Source organism: Solanum lycopersicum, chromosome 11, assembly GCF_036512215.1.
Source record: "Solanum lycopersicum chromosome 11, SLM_r2.1".
Classification (NCBI taxonomy): domain Eukaryota; kingdom Viridiplantae; phylum Streptophyta; class Magnoliopsida; order Solanales; family Solanaceae; genus Solanum; species Solanum lycopersicum.
Genome location: NC_090810.1, coordinates 42,195,916 through 42,214,970, shown reverse-complemented (window position 1 = coordinate 42,214,970; position 19,055 = coordinate 42,195,916). Strand labels below are relative to the sequence as shown.

At 31.9% G+C, this 19,055-nt stretch overlaps 1 protein-coding gene across 1 annotated transcript; it reads left to right on the top strand.

Annotated features, from left to right (window-relative positions):
• Positions 1-12,144: 12,144 nt before the first annotated feature.
• Positions 12,145-18,755, top strand: LOC101265793 (uncharacterized). The gene is given in 20 exon segments (XM_019211160.3): positions 12,145-12,513; positions 12,637-12,741; positions 12,912-12,968; positions 13,059-13,129; positions 13,475-13,574; positions 13,880-13,950; positions 14,064-14,149; positions 14,243-14,346; positions 14,448-14,501; positions 14,619-14,674; positions 14,793-14,823; positions 14,825-14,832; positions 14,932-15,076; positions 15,255-15,436; positions 15,519-15,586; positions 15,814-15,886; positions 15,981-16,042; positions 16,114-17,041; positions 17,247-17,537; positions 18,401-18,755. Coding segments are annotated over 20 exon segments (2,841 nt in total). The 5' UTR covers positions 12,145-12,450; the 3' UTR covers positions 18,687-18,755.
• The last annotated feature ends 300 nt before the right edge of the window (positions 18,756-19,055 follow it).

The window sequence follows — 19,055 nt, the reverse complement described above, 5'->3', positions numbered from 1 at the left end:
ATGTGTTCCTATTATTATCTTGCAACTTGATGTTTTTAAAAATGTTGGCACAAATAATATGTTACATGCACAATTTTCTTCAGATTAGTTCATTCAATGATGGGATCACGATAACCTAAAGGGTAAAGTAATTGAGAAGAAATAAATCTGAAAATTACTCTTGGAGTAATAAAGTTGAAATTTACTCATATAATAATAAATTAGAAATTTACTAAAGTAGAAGGCACAAACTTGGAGTTTACGAGTACTAATAATTATATTAGTTGGCATGAATAATTTGGTCATCCCAAAGATATGCATACTGAGTAATGGACATACAATGAAAAATCAGAAGATTCTTCAAGAATTCTTTTGTTGTTTGTTCTCATGACAAGTTGATTGGATCAACTAATGTTGAGAATAAATCTCTAAATTCTGAAAAGTATAAAAGGTGAATATGGGTTCGTTCACCTATCATGTGACAAGATAAAAAGATGCATCTATAAGATAATTACATGTGCATTTGTTGTCAACCAGTAGTTTGACATTAACAAAATTGCTTGTGCAAAAGTAATTGAGTTAAGAACACAATTTTAGAATATGTAATCAAGATAATTTATCTTGATAATATTGATAAATACTCAAGATGATGTGACATTAAATGTCTCAAATAGTAAAATCATTGTTTATGAAAATAAAGCTTCATATGCTGATATGAAATACGATATTGCATATAAAAGTAATTGTACGCATCTGACCGATAAATTATGATCAAATTTTCTTTCAATTGATTCATGGTCGGGGACCAAATATTTTTCATCTGATTATTTTGATATGTGGTATATAATCAATGAATATACATTGATGCACAAGAATAGATTCTCCGAAGATTGAGATATATGTTAGTTTGTCTAACATCAGGGGGAGATTAGAAGCAACACAAAAGTTGTAAATACTCCTATTGAATGTCCCTTAAAGATAGAGTCTACGACATGCATGAAGCATGATAGATTAATCAATTGTAAATAAAATAATCTTTGAAAAAGAAAGAGGAAAAAAGAATCAAAATGATCAGAATAAGGAGACAATGTGCTCTTGGAGAGCCTACGACATAACACTTTATGAAAACCTCATGAGAGGGGTAGCTACCTAAAAGTAATAAAGTGATGAAATCTCAATAAGTTTTATTATATTGTGAATCGATACAAAATGGTATATCGTTGACGATATCTTTGATACAATAGCGCGCAATATTGTAAAAGATTATGAGGATATGAATTCCTACATCTATTAAAGCATGCTTGTGTAGAAATAATTATCAAGTGAAAAGTGAAATGATGCATCTTGGTAAGCGTAAAACTTATTTGACTTGCAATCTAGACACTAGAAGATGTCATACATCTAATATTGAATGTTGTTACTTGACAAAATTGATATGAAAATATTCAATGGGTTCAAAATCTAAAGCATATACAAGTTTTTGGAAAACTTGTTTATTATCCTCATTAGGATTAAATAGATTCAAAATGCATATAGCATATACAAGTATTATTATACAAGTTGATGACTAGAATTGAAACTCTTGGTAATAGATTATTTGCTTAAAAAAGTTGAAGTAAGGAACTTGCAGAAATCTTTGACCATGAAGGAAAGGTTTATAAAAGCAGATAGAAGAAAACATATTTCGTCAAGGTTTTTCTACACTAATAAGCTCCCAAGAATGGTGATATCAACATGCAAGAGGTTTTTTAAATAATATTATTGTTGATTTATTCACCAAGTCTCTACCAACTACAACTTTCAAGAAGATGGTGCACAAGCTTGGAAAACGAAGATTCTAGTCTTGAATTGATGTTCTCATAAGGGGGAGTTAATACGCGATGTACTCTTTTTTCCTCACAAGGTTTTGTCCCACTGAATTTTACTTGTAAGATTTTTAATGAGGCATCCATAATGCGTATTATTAGATATGTGTACTTTTTTTCTTTCACTAGATTTTTTTCCACTGGGTTTTATCTAGTAAGGTTTTAATGAGGCACATAATATAACGACATTCAAGGGGAAGTGTTATAAATAATTTGTATTATAGTGAATATCTAATTATGTGGAGTCCTTGTAGGATATGGTTACGAATCCTACTTGGGAACCAAGTAAGGTTTTCCCTATAAATAAAGGGTTTTCCTTCATTGTAAATAAGATTTTTGAAAGATATATGAATCTTGAATATACTATGAATAAAAGATTTTTTCTCTTCTCTGTACTTTCTTCTTCTAATTTTATATAGTTTCATAACATAATACACCTTTATCTGTTTTTTTTATCTTTTTTTTTTCAAAATCTATTTGATTTCCTTTTTTATCTTTTTTTTTTCAAAATTGATTTTCTACAACTAATTAACTTTTTTAATAAACTGTTATAACCTGAAATTTTTTATTGTTATAACTTGGAAGTTTTATTCTACTGTTATAACTTGAAAATATTAGTCTTATGAATGTTATTTTATTAAATTTTCACTTATATAAACCATAGTTATTGGATGAAGATTATGTCAAGTAATGTTCAATAGTATTATAGATTCATGAAATGTGTACTATAGAATAATTTATGGTTGAGATTTATTTAAATTATATACTCATTCTAATAATAAAAATAATAAAGCTCTCAAATTTTTATTTTTTAAAAACTATCAAATAAAGCAATTAAGTGTACACAAACTAATATTTTTCAAGAAAAAAATTAAGATTGACGGGAATAAGCGAACTTCCTGACTTTTTTACCCGCCAAACTTTTTGGGAGTAATTTCACACCTGCTTTCTTCAAATTCAGAAGCAATCTCCAAAATAGATCAAACTTAAAATCGCCATTTAGTTATAACTAAAAATTCAACTAAAGAACATGATAATACATTTTTTTAAAAAAAACTTATTCAGAGGCTTTCAAATAATTATAAAAATATATTTAATCAGATTTTTCAAAAGTGCGGGTTCTTTAAAGTTAGTATTAACTTAAAAAATCCAGTTCAAGTACGAGGTTTGACATGTAAAAAAGTTGGAAAATTCACATATTCTCGCTAGTCTTATTTTTTTTCTTAAAAATGTTAGGTAGGATACACTTAATTATTTTATTTGATAGTTTTAAAAAAATAAAAATAATTGACGATTTTTTTATTTTTACTATTATAATAAATATATAATTTAAATAGAGCTCAACCATAAATTATTATAAAGTACATATGACATGAATCTATAAAACCATTGGACATTACTTGACCTAATTATACTTGACCGAATCTTTATCCTAATTATAGCATACAATTATAAATTTTATATTTGTTAAGTTAGGTTATTAGCATTTTAATATTAATATTTAACATATTAAATTGCTTTATTTTGGAGTTATAAGAATGAACATTGGAATGGATGACTTCTACGTCATACATTAGCATTAGTTATCCATCAATGTATTTCATTCTTAATTCCTCCATTACTCTTTGTAACCTATGTAACCTATGTAACTCCCATTGTAACATATGTAACTCCCATTGTAACCTATGTAACCTATGTAACTCCCATTGTAACCTATGAAACTCCTAAGACCATTATCTTCACTATTTACTACCTCCATTATCTTCCTATTCATTGCTAGGAAGACTTCTTGTAGTATAAATAGTGGTAGTCTTCATTTGGTTTTAGAGACACACAATTCATAAGAGAAAACAAAGAGTGAAAGAGTTAGTCTAAAAAAGAGTTCTTATTAGTTGAAGGGAGGTGTTCTTTTTTGTGGAGCTTTGGACTCAACTCTTATCTAGAGTTGTTGAGTTATACTTTGTGAAGGTTGTTGTATCCTGGAGGGGACAAGTCAAAGAGGACTACTGCTGGACCGGTGAAAACATTTGTTGCAGTGGGCTTGAATCTCCTTAAAGAGAGCGAGATATCCGCGCCTCAACATGAAGAGATTACTTTCTTCATTTTATTTTCAATTGTAATCTTGCAATTTTATTATCTTGTAAGTTTTTTCACTAACAATTTTAAGGAGATTCAAAGATGGCTACAATTGAAAAAACCGCGTATGTCAAGATGGGAGATCTTAACAAGCCATTTCTGTTCAATGGTAACCATTTTAAGAGATGGAAGGGTAAAGTACTTTTCTACTTAAGTCTTCTTAATGTTTCTTATGTATTAACCGAGAAGAATCCAAATAAAGAAGACATCACCACTATGAATGATAATGAAACTATTTCTCATCTAGAGAAAGTAGAAAAGTACGATGGTGATTCCTATAAGTGTCGGTATTATCTTCTTAATTGTCTATCTGATAATTTTTATGATTTTTATGATAGAACTTACTCTAGTGCAAAGAAAATTTGGAAGACATTGCAGAGTAAGTATGATACCAAAGAGGCTAGAGCGAAAAAATATGCAGCTAGTAGATTTTTTCATTTCCAAATGGTGGACAACAAATCAGTGGTAGATCAAGCTCAAGACTTCATCATGATTGTTGGAGAGCTTAGGTCCGAAGAGGTTAAAATTGGAGATAAACTTATTGTTTGTGGCATAGTGGATAAACTTCCACCTTCTTGGAAGGAATTTCAAAAAACTATGCGCCATAAACAAAATGAAACCTCTCTTGAAACCTTAATAATGAAAGTCCGCATGGAAGAAGAAGCAAGGGGCCAAGATGCACTTTTACAAAGAGAAGAGAACAACATCACATCGAAGGTAAATTTAATTACTTCGAATAATGCTACTCCTGAAACTCACAAAAATACTTCTTTAAAGCCTAAGAAGAACAAATTCAAGAAAAATAACGGAAAAGGGTCTAAAATACCCTCAAAGTATTGAAAATGGTACAAAATTACCCTCCATCCACCTATTGGCTCCAAAATACCCTTCCCACCCACCTATTGGGTCCAAAATACCCTTGTCATCCACCTTTTGGTTCAAAATTTACCACTTATTTAACGGTTTTATATTTAAACTATTTAATTTTTTTTTTAAATACGTGGCGCTCAACTATTTGTTATAATTTAACTTATTAGTGTAATTTATAACTCAATCTACTACCCATCCATTACCAATTAAACCCTCCAAATTAATAAATCACTCAGATTATTAATGCTACAATAGAAAAACTACTGCCAATTGAATGTTTTTTAAATTTGAGACGAAAATATCTATAGAAGTTAATTATCATACATTCAAGTGTCTAAATAAAAATTACCAATAAACTTAAAAGTCTGACTATGTTCATCTTAATTATTCTTACGTCCCAATTATGTGATGTTACTTCATAGGTAACTTTTTTTCAAAATAATATATTAAAAGTTTTAAAACAAATCATAAATATTAATAAAATTATATTTTAAAAAAGTGCATGAATTAATTCGGGATGTATTACTTCTTTACCTTTAATCATAAATTTCTAATTCAATCTTAAAAGAGAATCAAATTGAAAGTGTCCTCCTAAATAAGCGGCTCAACATAAATTTAATTGGGGCTTCGATTCGGACTCGAATAATTTTGGATGTCATTTTCATTAATCTATAATTTCATCGTGTTTTAGTAGTGTTTATGACGATTTTGATATTATAGTTGGATTATTAATTGGGTGGAGTTTAGTTAGTAATGGGTGGGTAGTGGGTTGGTTTATAAATAATACAAATAAATTAAATTATAACCAATAGTTAAACATCAAGTATTTTTAAAATATTAAAATAGTTTCAATTTAAAATCATTAAATTAGTGGTCAATTTTGAACTCAAAGGTGGATGACAAGAGTATTTTGGAGTCAATAGGTGGATGAAAAGGGCATTTCGGAGCCAATAGGTGGATGAAGGGTAATTTTGTACAATTTTCAATACTTCAAGGGTATTTTAGACCCTTTTCCGGAAAAATAATTGTAGACCTCCCAAGAAAAATAATGGTGAAAATCACCAAGCACAAAATCAACAATTTCAAGAAAAGGGATCATGCTTTGTTTGTGGCAAGAGTGGGCATATTGCTCGATTTTGCAGATTCCGGAAACGTGGTCCTAACCCTCAGGCAAACGTTACCGAAGAATCTTTTGTGGCGGTGATTACGGACATAAACATGGTTGAGAATGTTGATGGATGGTGGGCCAATTCTGGTGCAAATCGTCATGTCTGTTATGACAAAGATTGATTTAAAAAATATACTCATTTTGAGGAGCCCAAAACCATCATGCTTGGTGATGCTCACACTACTCAAGTGCTTGGAAAGGGAGATGTTGAATTGTGTTTTACTTCTGGAAGGATATTAACATTGAAAGATGTACTTTATACTCCTTCTATGAGAAAAAATTTGATGTCTAGTTTTCTTCTTAATAAAGCAGGCTTTAAACAGATTATTGAATCTGATCAATATGTAATAGTGAAGAAAGGTATTCTTGTGGGGAAGGGGTATGCACGTGATGGGATGTTTAAGTTGAATGTTGAAATGAATAAAACTTCTACTTCTGTTTATATGCTTTCTTTTACTAATTTTTGGCATGCTCGTTTGTGTCATATTAATGATCGTTATGTTGGAATCATGAGTAGTTTATGATTAATCCCAATGGTTAAAAAGAATTTTAAAAAGTGTGAAGCTTGTAGTAAAGGCAAGATCACTAAAAGGCCTCATTTTCAAGTTAAAAGAAAAACTGATTTGTTAGAATTAGTTCATACTGATATTTGTGAACTTGGTGGAATTCTAACTCGTGGAGGTAATAAATATTTTATCACTTTTATTGAGGATTTTTTGAAGTTTACATATGCTTACTTGATGAAAAATAAAAGTGATGCTTTTGAAAATTTCAGAACTTATCTCAATGAGGTTGAAAATCAGTTTGGAAGAAAAATAAAAAGAATTAGAAGTGATAGAGGTCATGAATATGAATCAAATGAGTTTAATTCTTTTTTTAAATCATTGGGAATAATTCATGAAACTACTCCTCCTTACTCTCTTTCGTCTAATGGAGTAGCAGAAAGGAAAAGCAGAACTTTGGTTGAATTGACTAATGCCATGCTAATTGAGTCACATGCACCTTTAAATTTTTGGGGTGAAGCTATCTTAACTGCTTGTTATGTGTTGAATCGTGTGCCTCATAAAAAGTCTAAATTGACACCTTTTGAATTGTGGAAAGGTTACAAGCCAAGTTTGGGATATCTAAGAGTTTGGGATTGTCTAGCCTTTGTGAGGCTAATGGATCCCAAGATTACAAAGTTGGGTAAGAAAGTTACTACTTGTGCTTTTCTTGGTTATGCTTCAAATAGTACAACCTATAGATTTTTAATCTTGAAGATAATATTGTAATAAAATCTGCTGATGCTATTTTTCATGAAAATAAATTTCCTTTTGATACTAAAAATAGTGGGTGTCAAATGATTGAACAAAATATTATGTCACTACCTAGTTCTTCTACTTCAACTTTGAAAAATAAAGAAGTTGTTGATTTTGAGTTAAGAAGAAGTAAAAGAGCTAGAGTAGAAAAAGATTTTGGTCCTGATTTTTATGTATTTAATATTGAAAATGACCCCCTAACTTTGAAAGAAGCATTATCTTCACATGATTCTATTTTTTGGAAAGAGGCTGTAAATGATGAAATGGAATCTCTAATTTCTAATAAAACTTGGAAGTTAGTTGATTTACCACCGGGTTGTAAAACAATTGGTTGCAAATGGGTCTTAAGGAAAAAATTGAAACCGAATTCTAGGCTAGTTGTAAAAGGTTTTAAACAACTAGAAGGCCTAGAACTTTTGATACTTTTTCTCCGGTAACAAGAATTACATCCATTAGAGTTTTAGTTGCTATGACTGCAATTTTTTATTTGCAAATTCATCAAATGGATGTAAAAACTGCTTTTCTAAATGGAGACCTAAATGAAGAAATATATATGGACCAACCCGAGTGTTTTGTTGAAGCAGACTAAGAAAACAAAGTATGTAAACTTACTAAATCCCTATATGGCTTGAAACAGGCACCAACGCAATGGCATGAAAAGTTTGATTCCTGCATGATTGAAAATGATTTTAAAACAAATGAGTGTGATAATTGCATATATCATAAGTCTTGGAATAATTCACATGTGATCATTTGCTTGTATGTTGATGATTTGTTGATCTTTGGCTCTAACATGAATGTTATTGATGAAACTAAAAATGTTCTTAGAAGCCATTTTGATATGAAAGATCTTGGTGAGACAAATTTTGTTCTTGGAATAAAAATAACAAGAACATGTGAGGGGATTTTCCTTGACCAGTCACATTATGTTGAGAAAATTTTGAAAAAATATAACTTTCATGATTGCAAGCATGTTGCTACTCCTTTTGATTCAAGTGTTCACTTATTTCCTGTTGAAAGTGAAAATGATGTAATAAACCAAAAGGAATATGCTAGTATAATCGGAATTTTGAGATATGTGACTAATTGCACTAGGCCTGATATTGCATATGCGGTAGGAGTACTTTGCAAGTTTACAAGCAAGCCAGGTAATGAACATTGGCATGCTATAACAAGAGTTATGAGATATTTAATTGGAACGAAAAAATTGTGGTTTGTTCTATAAAAAATATCCTGCTGTACTTGAAGGCTTTTGTGATGCGAATTGGAACACTTTGTTAGGTGATTCCTGTTCTACCACTGGTTATGTCTTTACTTTAGGTGGTGGTGCTGTATGTTGGAGATCAAAAAAGCAAACAATAATTGCTAACTCTACCATGGAGGCTGAACTAATTACTTTAGCTTCAGCTAGTGAGGAAGCGAATTGGTTAAGTGATTTATTGTTTCAAATTCCTTATTTTGAAAAACCAATTCCTCCTATTTTAATTCATTGTGATAGCACCGCTGCAGTTGGTAGAGTTCAAAACCGTTATTACAACGGTAAATCTAAACCTATAAGGAGGAAACACAGTAATGTAAGATCGTATTTGACAAATGGTACCATTAATGTTGATTATGTCAAATCTTGTGATAATCTTGCAGATCCTCTTACGAAGGCCTTAACAAGAGAAAAGGTCTGGAGCACATCGAGGGAGATGTGATTGAAGTCTACAAATCCTTGAGTCATATATGAGGAAACCCAACCCGGGGACTAGAGATCCTATAACCAGGTTCAAAGGAAAAAACTAATCATATGATGACTTATTGTGAAAAATGCACTATTTTTCTTTCCCTCCCTATGATGTGAGTGCATTGTTTCCTGTAGTTTGTGAAGGCTGAGTTGATAAAACTCTTAATGAATATCTGTAGCCCGTATGGGTGGAGTGTTAATCTTATAGGAGCACTCTCGACAGATTTCACCAATGTGATGTGTGGAAGTAGGTCGCTTCCTATGAGAATGAGGCTTATTCTCAAATGCACTCATGAAACCGAGATAGCACATGACCATAACGTGCTGGCTGTTAAAGCTCATGTCAACACCTTGATTATTATGTGTGAGCAGTGATATTTTATTTCCCTTAAGCAGACATAGTTTAAGTCTGAGATCACTACGACTCTGGAGTAAAAGTTGTTGTTTCACTAAGCGGAGGTTAAATGCAGAGCACACCTTCATTATGCATAGTAGTCTTCCTTCAACTGATATACTCTCTTATCTAAATATTAAAATGAGTGGGGGATTGTTAGGTTATTAACATTTTAATATTAATATTTAACATATTAAATTGCTTTATTTTGGAGTTATAAGAATCAACATTGGAACGGATGACTTCTACATTATCCATTAGCATTAGTTATCCATCAATGTATTTCATTCTTAATTCCTCCATTACTCTTGTAACCTATGTAACCTATGTAACTCTCATTGTAACATATGTAACTCCCATTGCAACCTATGTAACCTATGTAACTCCATTGTAACCTATGAAACTCCTAAGACCATTATCTTCACTATTTACTACCTCCATTATCTTCCTATTCATTGCTAGGAAGACTTCTTGTAGTATAAATAGTAGTAGTCTCCATTTGGTTTTAGAGACACACAATTCATAAGAGAAAACAAAGAGTGAAAGAGTTAGTCTAAAAAAGAGTTCTTATTAGTTGAAGGGAGGTGTTCTTTTTTGTGGAGCTTTGGACTCAACTCTTGTCCAGAGTTGTTGAGTTATACTTTGTGAAGGCTGTTGTATCCTTGAGGGGACAAGTCAAAGAGGACTACTGCTGGACCGGTGAAAACATTTGCTGCAGTGGGCTTGAATCTCCTTAAAGAGAGCGAGATATCCGCGCCTCAGCATGAAGAGATTACTTTCTTCATTTTATTTTCAATTATAATCTTGCAATTTTATTATCTTGTAAGTTTTTTCACTAACAATACATAATGTTCCTCCAAAAATGTAATAAGAAGCTTCTGAAGTAAATATCCAAAGATCGTTGAATATCTATCGGTTGTTATTGTTTGTTCTTACACGTTTATTTATATTTTCAAAAGATATGTTTGGATTTTAAAGCCCCTAAAAATTATGTAAAAATGGGAAGTTCTCATCATCTCCAAGACGGTAAAGTATTAGCTCAAATTTAAGTATTTAAATTTCAATTTCTTAAAAGAAATCTTTTCAATAAAAAAAGTTTGTTCTATAAGTAATGTAACAAAATAGTTTTTAAAAAGTATTTTGTATAAGTTCCTCGAATTTTTCTGTATGTTCCTCTTGAAGAGGCAAAATTTTATACAAACCAAAAAAAGAAGTTCTTTTTTTTTAATTAGTACTTTAACTCAATCAATATATTGAGTAATTAATACTTTGTCCGTTCACTTTATTTGTCATATTGCACTTTTTAAAAGTTAATTTGATTAAATTTTAAGGTTAAATTAAATTAGATTACATCACTTAAATATTTTAAACAAAAAATTTAGGTATTAAAAAACTATATGAAAAATACTATAAATTATAACTTTTTTACATATCAATATAATAAAAATACATTTTACAAAATTCTTATAATTTAACTCTAAAAATAAAAATCATAACAAATAATAATGAATGGAGGGAGTACAATAAAATATTTTTTTAAGTTAGAAGGATATTACAACTTTAAATTGAATTTGAATAGAGATAGATAATTATTCTTTTCCCATGTCTTTATGAATTGTATTGTTTGTTGTGTTTGATAATATTTTAATTGTATTGTACTCCATTATAATTTGTAATTTACTAAAATATATTTAATTATTCTAGGATAGGAGGTTTGACTAGATTTAAATAATTAATGTCAAAGGTAAAATCATATTTTGAAATATTATGTAAATATAATATAATTGAAAAGAAATTAAATAACAATGAGAATACACCAAATTGGTTGTTCCATAAAATAGGGGTTTTCATTGTTACGTAACAACGAAATTTAACAATACAATACAATATATTTTAAATAACAATCAAAACAAACATTATAGATATAGTAACGACACAATACAATATAATCGATAACAATGATTCAAACATAATCGAGTTAGGAAGAGTATAGTATTGTTAACTACCATTCAAATGTGAATTTTAAAAATATTAAAGAAATAATAAAAATTAGATATTTTGTATTTTTCGTTTATTCTTCTTTTTTAGTGTTTGCAATTTTAATTTTCATAATTCATAAAATCTGTTTTTTGGTATTGACATCTACACATTTTTTCTCTCTCTCTCCTATAATATAAATAAATTATTATTATTATTTCATTTGTATCAATTTAGGTGATTTACTTTTTTTTTATTCAAATAAAATTACACATCTATATTAAGTAACAATTTAATTATAAAATTTATTTTGCTTTTAATACAATGATTTATAACAACACAAGTTTCTATCATTTATTTTGAACCATAAATTTTATAACTTTTATTTTGTTTCTTAAACCCAACAACATCATCTAAAGTAAAATAAAACAAGACGGATGGAGTGTGGTAGTCAATTTGGATTTTGGACAAGTTGCCTGGTAAAAGGCCCGGTAACGAAAATGAGCCTTTTGCTACCCTTGAATTGTCAACATTAAGTTAATTCAAGGAATATTATTGGATGCAATCTCTTCACCAACCCCATTACTTATTTTAGATGAATATAAATACGATGATGTTGAACTATTAAATAAATTGGGAATTGAAGTTCTTGTGGTCCAGGGTTGGTTTGTGCTGCTTTCTAGTTGTGGCCCACTATCATATTCATTTGATTTCCTGCTTTAATTTCTGAAAAGCAAATAAGTTTTTATTAGATGAATCAATTATATTCATGGAAGAGTAGTAATATGTAGAATCTTGACTTTTTTTGATTTGGAACAAAAATTGTTGCTCATTTAAGTTTTCTAATCAAACAATTAGTCTATTTCCTTAACCAATTTTTGGCCAAACTAGACCTAATACCAAAAGTAGGTTCATAATGAATTTGTATTCACATTTCTTTAGTCTATCTTTTTTAGCTCTTCTAATCATTTTTGTGTGTGTTAATGAAAAACTAGCTAATACTTCTAAGTTTCATTCACTCTTTTTTAGACAAGATGTTTGAAAATGGAGTTGAGGAGGAAGATCAACCACCTTGTTCTGAATCATTGTTGCACAAGGTGAGAGGTTTGTTAAAATTATGTAACCAATTGTTATACTACTAGTAGTATAGTGTCTCTACTTCTTTCTTATGGCTGTTGATTCCTTTGAAAACTTATGCTATTGCATCCTTTTGCCTATAGGTTTATCCTGGAAAACCTCCTTTACTCACATGGCAGAGGAAGTTAAATTCTTCAGCAAGTACTCCTACATCTTTTGCTCCTAGCATTCGAGAAATATTGCACATGGTAGTATATGTTCATTCAGAAAACATTTCAATTTTTCCCATATATAGAAATCTTCAAACATTATATTCTTACGCATATATCTGTGCTACTCTAGGTAGGTGAAACAGAAAAGTTGCCATAATTTTGTTGCATATTCTTAATGTAATTATCATTTTATTTTTTGTGGATAGCTTCCACTTGGTCTAAGGTTGTTGAAGCATATACATGAAGAAGCTGCAAAAGGAACGGTAATGTCTGTGATATACTGTTTCATAACATGGAAAACCATATGAATGGTGTACTTATCCTCATCATTGTCAGCCAATTTACTTTTCCAGCCCTCAATCATGGATCCGTACAACAAACGTCTTATCTCATGTTATCATGGCGTTCCATTAGGTGGTATTGGGTGAGTTTTCCTATAGTTTGTGTCAGTCTGTTGTGAAGTATGGGAAGTCAATAATGAACTGTGAAATACAGTCTGTCACGCTCATTCTGATTAAGGTCAGTCGATGGAGTTTCATTTTCATAGTAAATAACTTCATCATGTATTAAGGTTCTTAACCCCTAACAACCTACAAAAAGTGAGAATGACAGTGTTTACGATTTATTATCTAAATATAGAATTGGAAAAGCAAATGCGACTTTGTTTTCTATTGATGGATAGTTGAATTGTTATATAATTACATTGAACTGTACGCTTCATTGTTACTGCTTAGGTTATGACCTTAGTAATAGAATCATCAATCTGCAGTGCAGGAAGTATCGGAAGAAGTTTGAGAGGTGAATTTCAACGTTTTCAATTATTCCCCAGAAAATGTGAAGACACACCTATTCTAGCAAACCAGTTTTCAGTAAGTAATTCATTTGATATTAGCTTTTTTTATTCGTTGTTTCTTACATTTCTAATTAGCCGGCAACAGAACCTTATTGCCGTGCTACTGTAATAATGCATAATCATTTATCTTAAAATCTGATTAAGGTAGAGAAACTCCAAAGTCGTCTACGATTTCTTAGCATCTGACTCATTCATGCAAATATAGTTGTTGATAAGTAGGCAGTCCTAAAGGTCTAGAGAAGTAATGACAAATTCCTGTAATAAGGAAAACATCATTTTTGTGGGAAGTCATTTGATAGTTTTGTATTTCTACTTCGACAGATATTCATTGCTCGCCCTGATCGAGAAAAGTTTTCAACCGTGCTGTGCTCCAGAGGTCCCAAAGAGCTCAAGTAAGTAACCAGCTTAACTGGTGTGAGGCATCAATTGAGACACACAGGCTCCACTTGAATTCTAGTGCTCTAAAACAATTCTAAAATGATACTGAATTTAGCTAGTGCTACAGAACGGATGAATCATGGAAATGGAAGCTAGACGGGGAGAACTGCACATATCATGCTTTGTACCCTAGAGCGTGGACTGTATATGATGGTATATGTGCTGATAAATCAAACGTCAAAAGTCTAAAACTCTTATATAATTCAAAACTAATAAAATGATTAAGTTAAATCATTCATCAAGCAGGTGTTCCAGATCCTGAACTCAGCATTGTTTGTCGTCAGCTTTCACCATTTATTCCACATAATTACAAGGACAGCAGCTTCCCAGTCACTGTATTCACATTTACGGTACAGTAGTTTTAAGAGTGTAGAAGATATTATACTAATATCTTGACTTGTCTTAACTTTCTTATATGTTAATTAAATCTTACTCATGAAAATTTATGCAGCTTTCTAACTCAGGGAAGACTGATGCTGATGTGACATTACTTTTTACCTGGGCTGTATGTCGAAATCCTTTGTTTCTAGTAGAAGTATTATATCCCTTATTGTTTCAAATGAATGTTTTTCATGAATTTCCTGGGTAACTTATTTCAGCATGTTTACTATCTTATCTTCAGAATTCAGTGGGTGGTATATCAGAGTTCTCTGGTGGACATGTTAATAAAAAGATTTTGTAAGAACATTTCCTACTTCATCTTCAATTAACATTGAGCATCTGACGGAATCAGTTTGGCTTGGTTGCTAATTGTATTGGATGATTCATTTGACAAGAATGCATTGGCTCTTTGTAGGATGGAAGATAGTGTGCATAACATCCTCCTTCCATCACAAGTATGTTTTGTGTAAAACGCCCTCTAGTCTATAGCTACATTCATTTTTCCCATGGCTTGCTAGTTCTGTTTTTCTAATACAACTGTATTTTCCGTTCAGCACTTCAGATGGACTCCCTCCAGTAACATTTTCCATTGCAGCTCAAGAAACTCCTGATGTCCATGTCTCAGAATGTCCGTGCTTTATGATTTCTGGAGAATCTGAGATTATGACAGCAAAGGATATGTGGAGGGAAATTGAGGAGGTCAGTTTTCGTTGGTTCATGCATATAAGCCACAGCATCACATATAACTTTTAAATTCTAACTTCTTAGCTCCTTTCAAGACCTTTTTCCTAATTCTAAATGATTATAATGAATATGAGTATTAACATTATGTCTTATTCTTTATTCTTAATTTCTTTTCAATTTTTTTATTTTGCAGCACGGTTCGTTTGATCATCTCAAGGATGCTAAGACCTTGGTAACTTCAGTAAAAGGATTATCTATTGGAGCTGCTTTAGCAGCATCTGTTAAAGTTCCGTCTGGTGCTGTCCGCACAGTAACTTTTTCACTTGCGTGGGACTGTCCAGAAATAAGATTTCCCAGAGGCAAGACTTACCACAGGTCATAAAACAGCTCTTGTTTCTAGAATATTACATTTAAATTGTTCATTTCTAAAAATTTTGGATATTTAATATTGTCTCAGACGATATACAAAATTCTATGGTGTTCAAGGTGATGGTGCAGCAAGTATTGCCCACGATGCCCTCCTAGGTAATAATATAATTTGTGATATAGTAATCTTTCCAGTATTGGTGTAGTATTTATGTTTTGGCATTCTTTAACAGCTGGGAGAACATACTCAACTAATTTAATCATTTAAGTTATCATAAAATAACAAAACTCAATTTGACAGACATGATCCAGAATGACTTGTGATCTGCAAACAGTATATGTTTTATAATCATCCTAATTTTATCGAATGTATGTCTTTAAATTAGAGCATAACATTTGGGAGCATGAGATTGACAAGTGGCAGAAACCAATACTTGAAGACACAAGTCTGCCAGAATGGTGAAATATAGATTTAACAAGCTTTTTCCTTAGGGTATACACAGATCACTGAAGTTCCTAAATAATTTTTTGAAGTGCTAATCATTTGCTTCAGGTACCGCATCACGCTTTTCAATGAGCTCTATTATCTTAATGCCGGGGGCACAATTTGGACAGGTAATAGAAATGGAGAATCTGTTGGAATTGTGTGTTGCGTCTGATTAAGGTCACGTTTTAATGTCACACAGATGGGTCCTTACCAATTCAAAACTTTAAAACCATCAGGGACAGAGCGTTTTCCCTTGACAAGACAAAATCAGACTCTGAGGAAACGTTAATGTTGGATGAAAAAAATGAGATTTATATGGGATTACTTTCTGGGATGAAATCTACTGTTAACCAACTTCAGACTCCGTTGACTTCAAACTGTGCTTTTGGTACTAATCTACTTCAAGATGGAGAGGAGAACATTGGCCAGTTTCTCTATCTTGAAGGAATTGAATATCACATGTTTAATACGTATGATGTCCATTTTTATGCATCATATGCGCTATTGATGCTCTTCCCGAAACTTGAGCTGAGCATCCAAAGAGACTGCGCAATGGCGGTAATGATGCATGATCCATCTAAAATGAATATTATGAGTGATGGAACATGGGTCTCCAGAAAGGTTCTTGGAGCTGTGCCTCATGATATTGGACTTAACGATCCATGGTATGAAGTTAATGCATACAATTTCTTCAACACAGACAGATGGAAGGACTTAAATTCAAAATTTGTACTTCAAGTTTATAGGGATTTTGTTGCTACCGGTGATAAATGTTTTGGAAAATCTGTTTGGCCATCAGTATACATAGCTATAGCATATATGGATCAGTTTGATAAGGATGGCGATGGCATGATAGAAAATGAAGGGTTCCCTGATCAAACGTACGATGCATGGACTGTTAGTGGTGTGAGCACATACAGTGGAGGGCTCTGGGTAGCAGCTCTACAAGCTGCCTCAGCAATGGCTCGTGAGGTTGGTGATGCTGCAGCTGCTGATTACCTTTGGGTTAAGTTTCAGAAGGCAAAGTCTGTATATGATAAGTTATGGAATGGTTCTTACTTTAATTATGACAATAGTGGCCGGAGATCAAGTTCTTCAATTCATGCTGATCAGTTGGCTGGTCAATGGTGAGTTATTTCTTCATCTTACTGGAAAAGAGGAACTAGTGTCTCTAATTAAATTGAAGAACTGGTTCTGAATTTAGAGAAAAGAACACGTACAAATATGTTCCGCTTTTCATATGGTTGATAGAGTCGTATTGATGATAAATTGTAACTTGTGCCATTGTTCATTACTTCTTTTTCTTATACTCATTTGGTTGCGATTTCATAGGTATGCTAGAGCGAGTGGTCTTTCACCAATTGCTGATGAAGAGAAGATAAGAACTGCTCTGAAGAAAATCTACGATTTCAATGTGTTAAAGCACAAGGGAGGGATGTGTGGGGCTGTAAATGGGATACTACCAAGTGGAAAACCTGATATGTCAGCTCTGCAGTCAAGAGAAATATGGACAGGAGTTACGTATTCTCTTGCTGCTAATATGATACAAGAGGGCTTGGTGGACATAGCATTTCAAACTGCAAGTGGAATACACTCGACAGCTTGGTCAGATAAAGGTCTTGGGTAAGTTTTTCTTGTTTTTTGCTTAGAGGTTATCATTTTTGAGGCTAGAGAGGTTCTCATTTAACTAGAAATACTGGTGAGGCTTGGGGTTCGATAAGATGTGGCTTTCTGAGAGCTAATGTTTGAACAAAAACCTATTTAGCGATTCAGTTAACGTAAAGAACAAACTGATCATAATCTGGATGCTAAAGATTGTAGCCATTTAATTATGTCATTGATGATTTTCTTTAGCTAGACATTAGCAAGAGCTTTGTTTTCCTATTGTGTTTTATATCTCGGCCGTTAAGGGAGAGGAAGTTAACTTTTTGATGCTGCCAAATCATGATCCTTATAACTAATAACTGCCATGATATCATGACCAAAGAAGAGATAGAAAAGGTTTGTTGTATTCATTCTTTGTAATTGTAGCTGTTTATCTCCTCTCAATTACTGTCCTCATTTCTCTAAAGATTGAACTCAGCAAGAGGATGTGAACCAGTAACTAGTTATTAGATTATCAACCACTCTCTGCATCCTTCTTCTCACTGTTGGAATTTCATGTCCCAAAACCGATATCCTTGTATACCAACATATATCAAGCATCATCATTCATTCATTAAGTTAGTAGTTATAGATTGATCATTTGTATCATTAAGAATCACCGATTATGGAGCCTTACTCGATGCATTAGCTTGCTATATGTTTACCAAAAAAAAGGTACAATTGAATAACTCCACTCATTCACAATGTACAATGACCAACAGGTGTTGTCTTGGAAATGTTGTTAGAAGTGCCAACCAGTATTCCTATGCTGGTTTCAGAATATTTGTATGATGATATCTGGCGTATCCATAATTTAAGCTGTTGTTCATGTGTATGTGCAGGTTTGGTTTCCAAACACCGGAAGGGTGGAACACATATGATCACTATAGATCACTGTGCTATATGAGGCCATTGGCGATTTGGGCAATGCAATGGGCTCTATCAAAACCAAAGCTTCACAACAAGGAGATGAAGCAGATGAGTAGTAGTTTAAGTGAGAATTCTTCCTATGTAAAGCAGGATGCAGGATTTCAAGAGGTTGCTTGCCTTCTCAAGTTACCAAAACAACCTTCTACCAGTTACATTCAGTCGTTGCATCAATTTCTTTGTAACAAATTCTCAATTTGACTCAAAACATCATTTCCTTTCCCAATTATTTGTGAAAAGACTCAAATATATCATCCAACTTTGAGAAAAGACTCGTTATGTCATCCCTTAAAAGTTTAACTCATCTGTATTATTACTCATTACCCTTTGAGAAATGTTTTATCCATGCTATTATTTTTTTATCTCTGGTTTTGCAAAACCATTTAAATCTCAACAAGACCCCAAAACACTTTTTACTTGGAGTTCTTTTCTTAAGAACACCAAGAACACATGAAGAACATCAAGAATTCTCAAATTTTCAACTTATTTAATTCTTCACAAAATTTTTACTCAAATTTCAATAATAGCTTTCCTCCAAACTATATATCAAAATTCAATATCTTTTGAGCT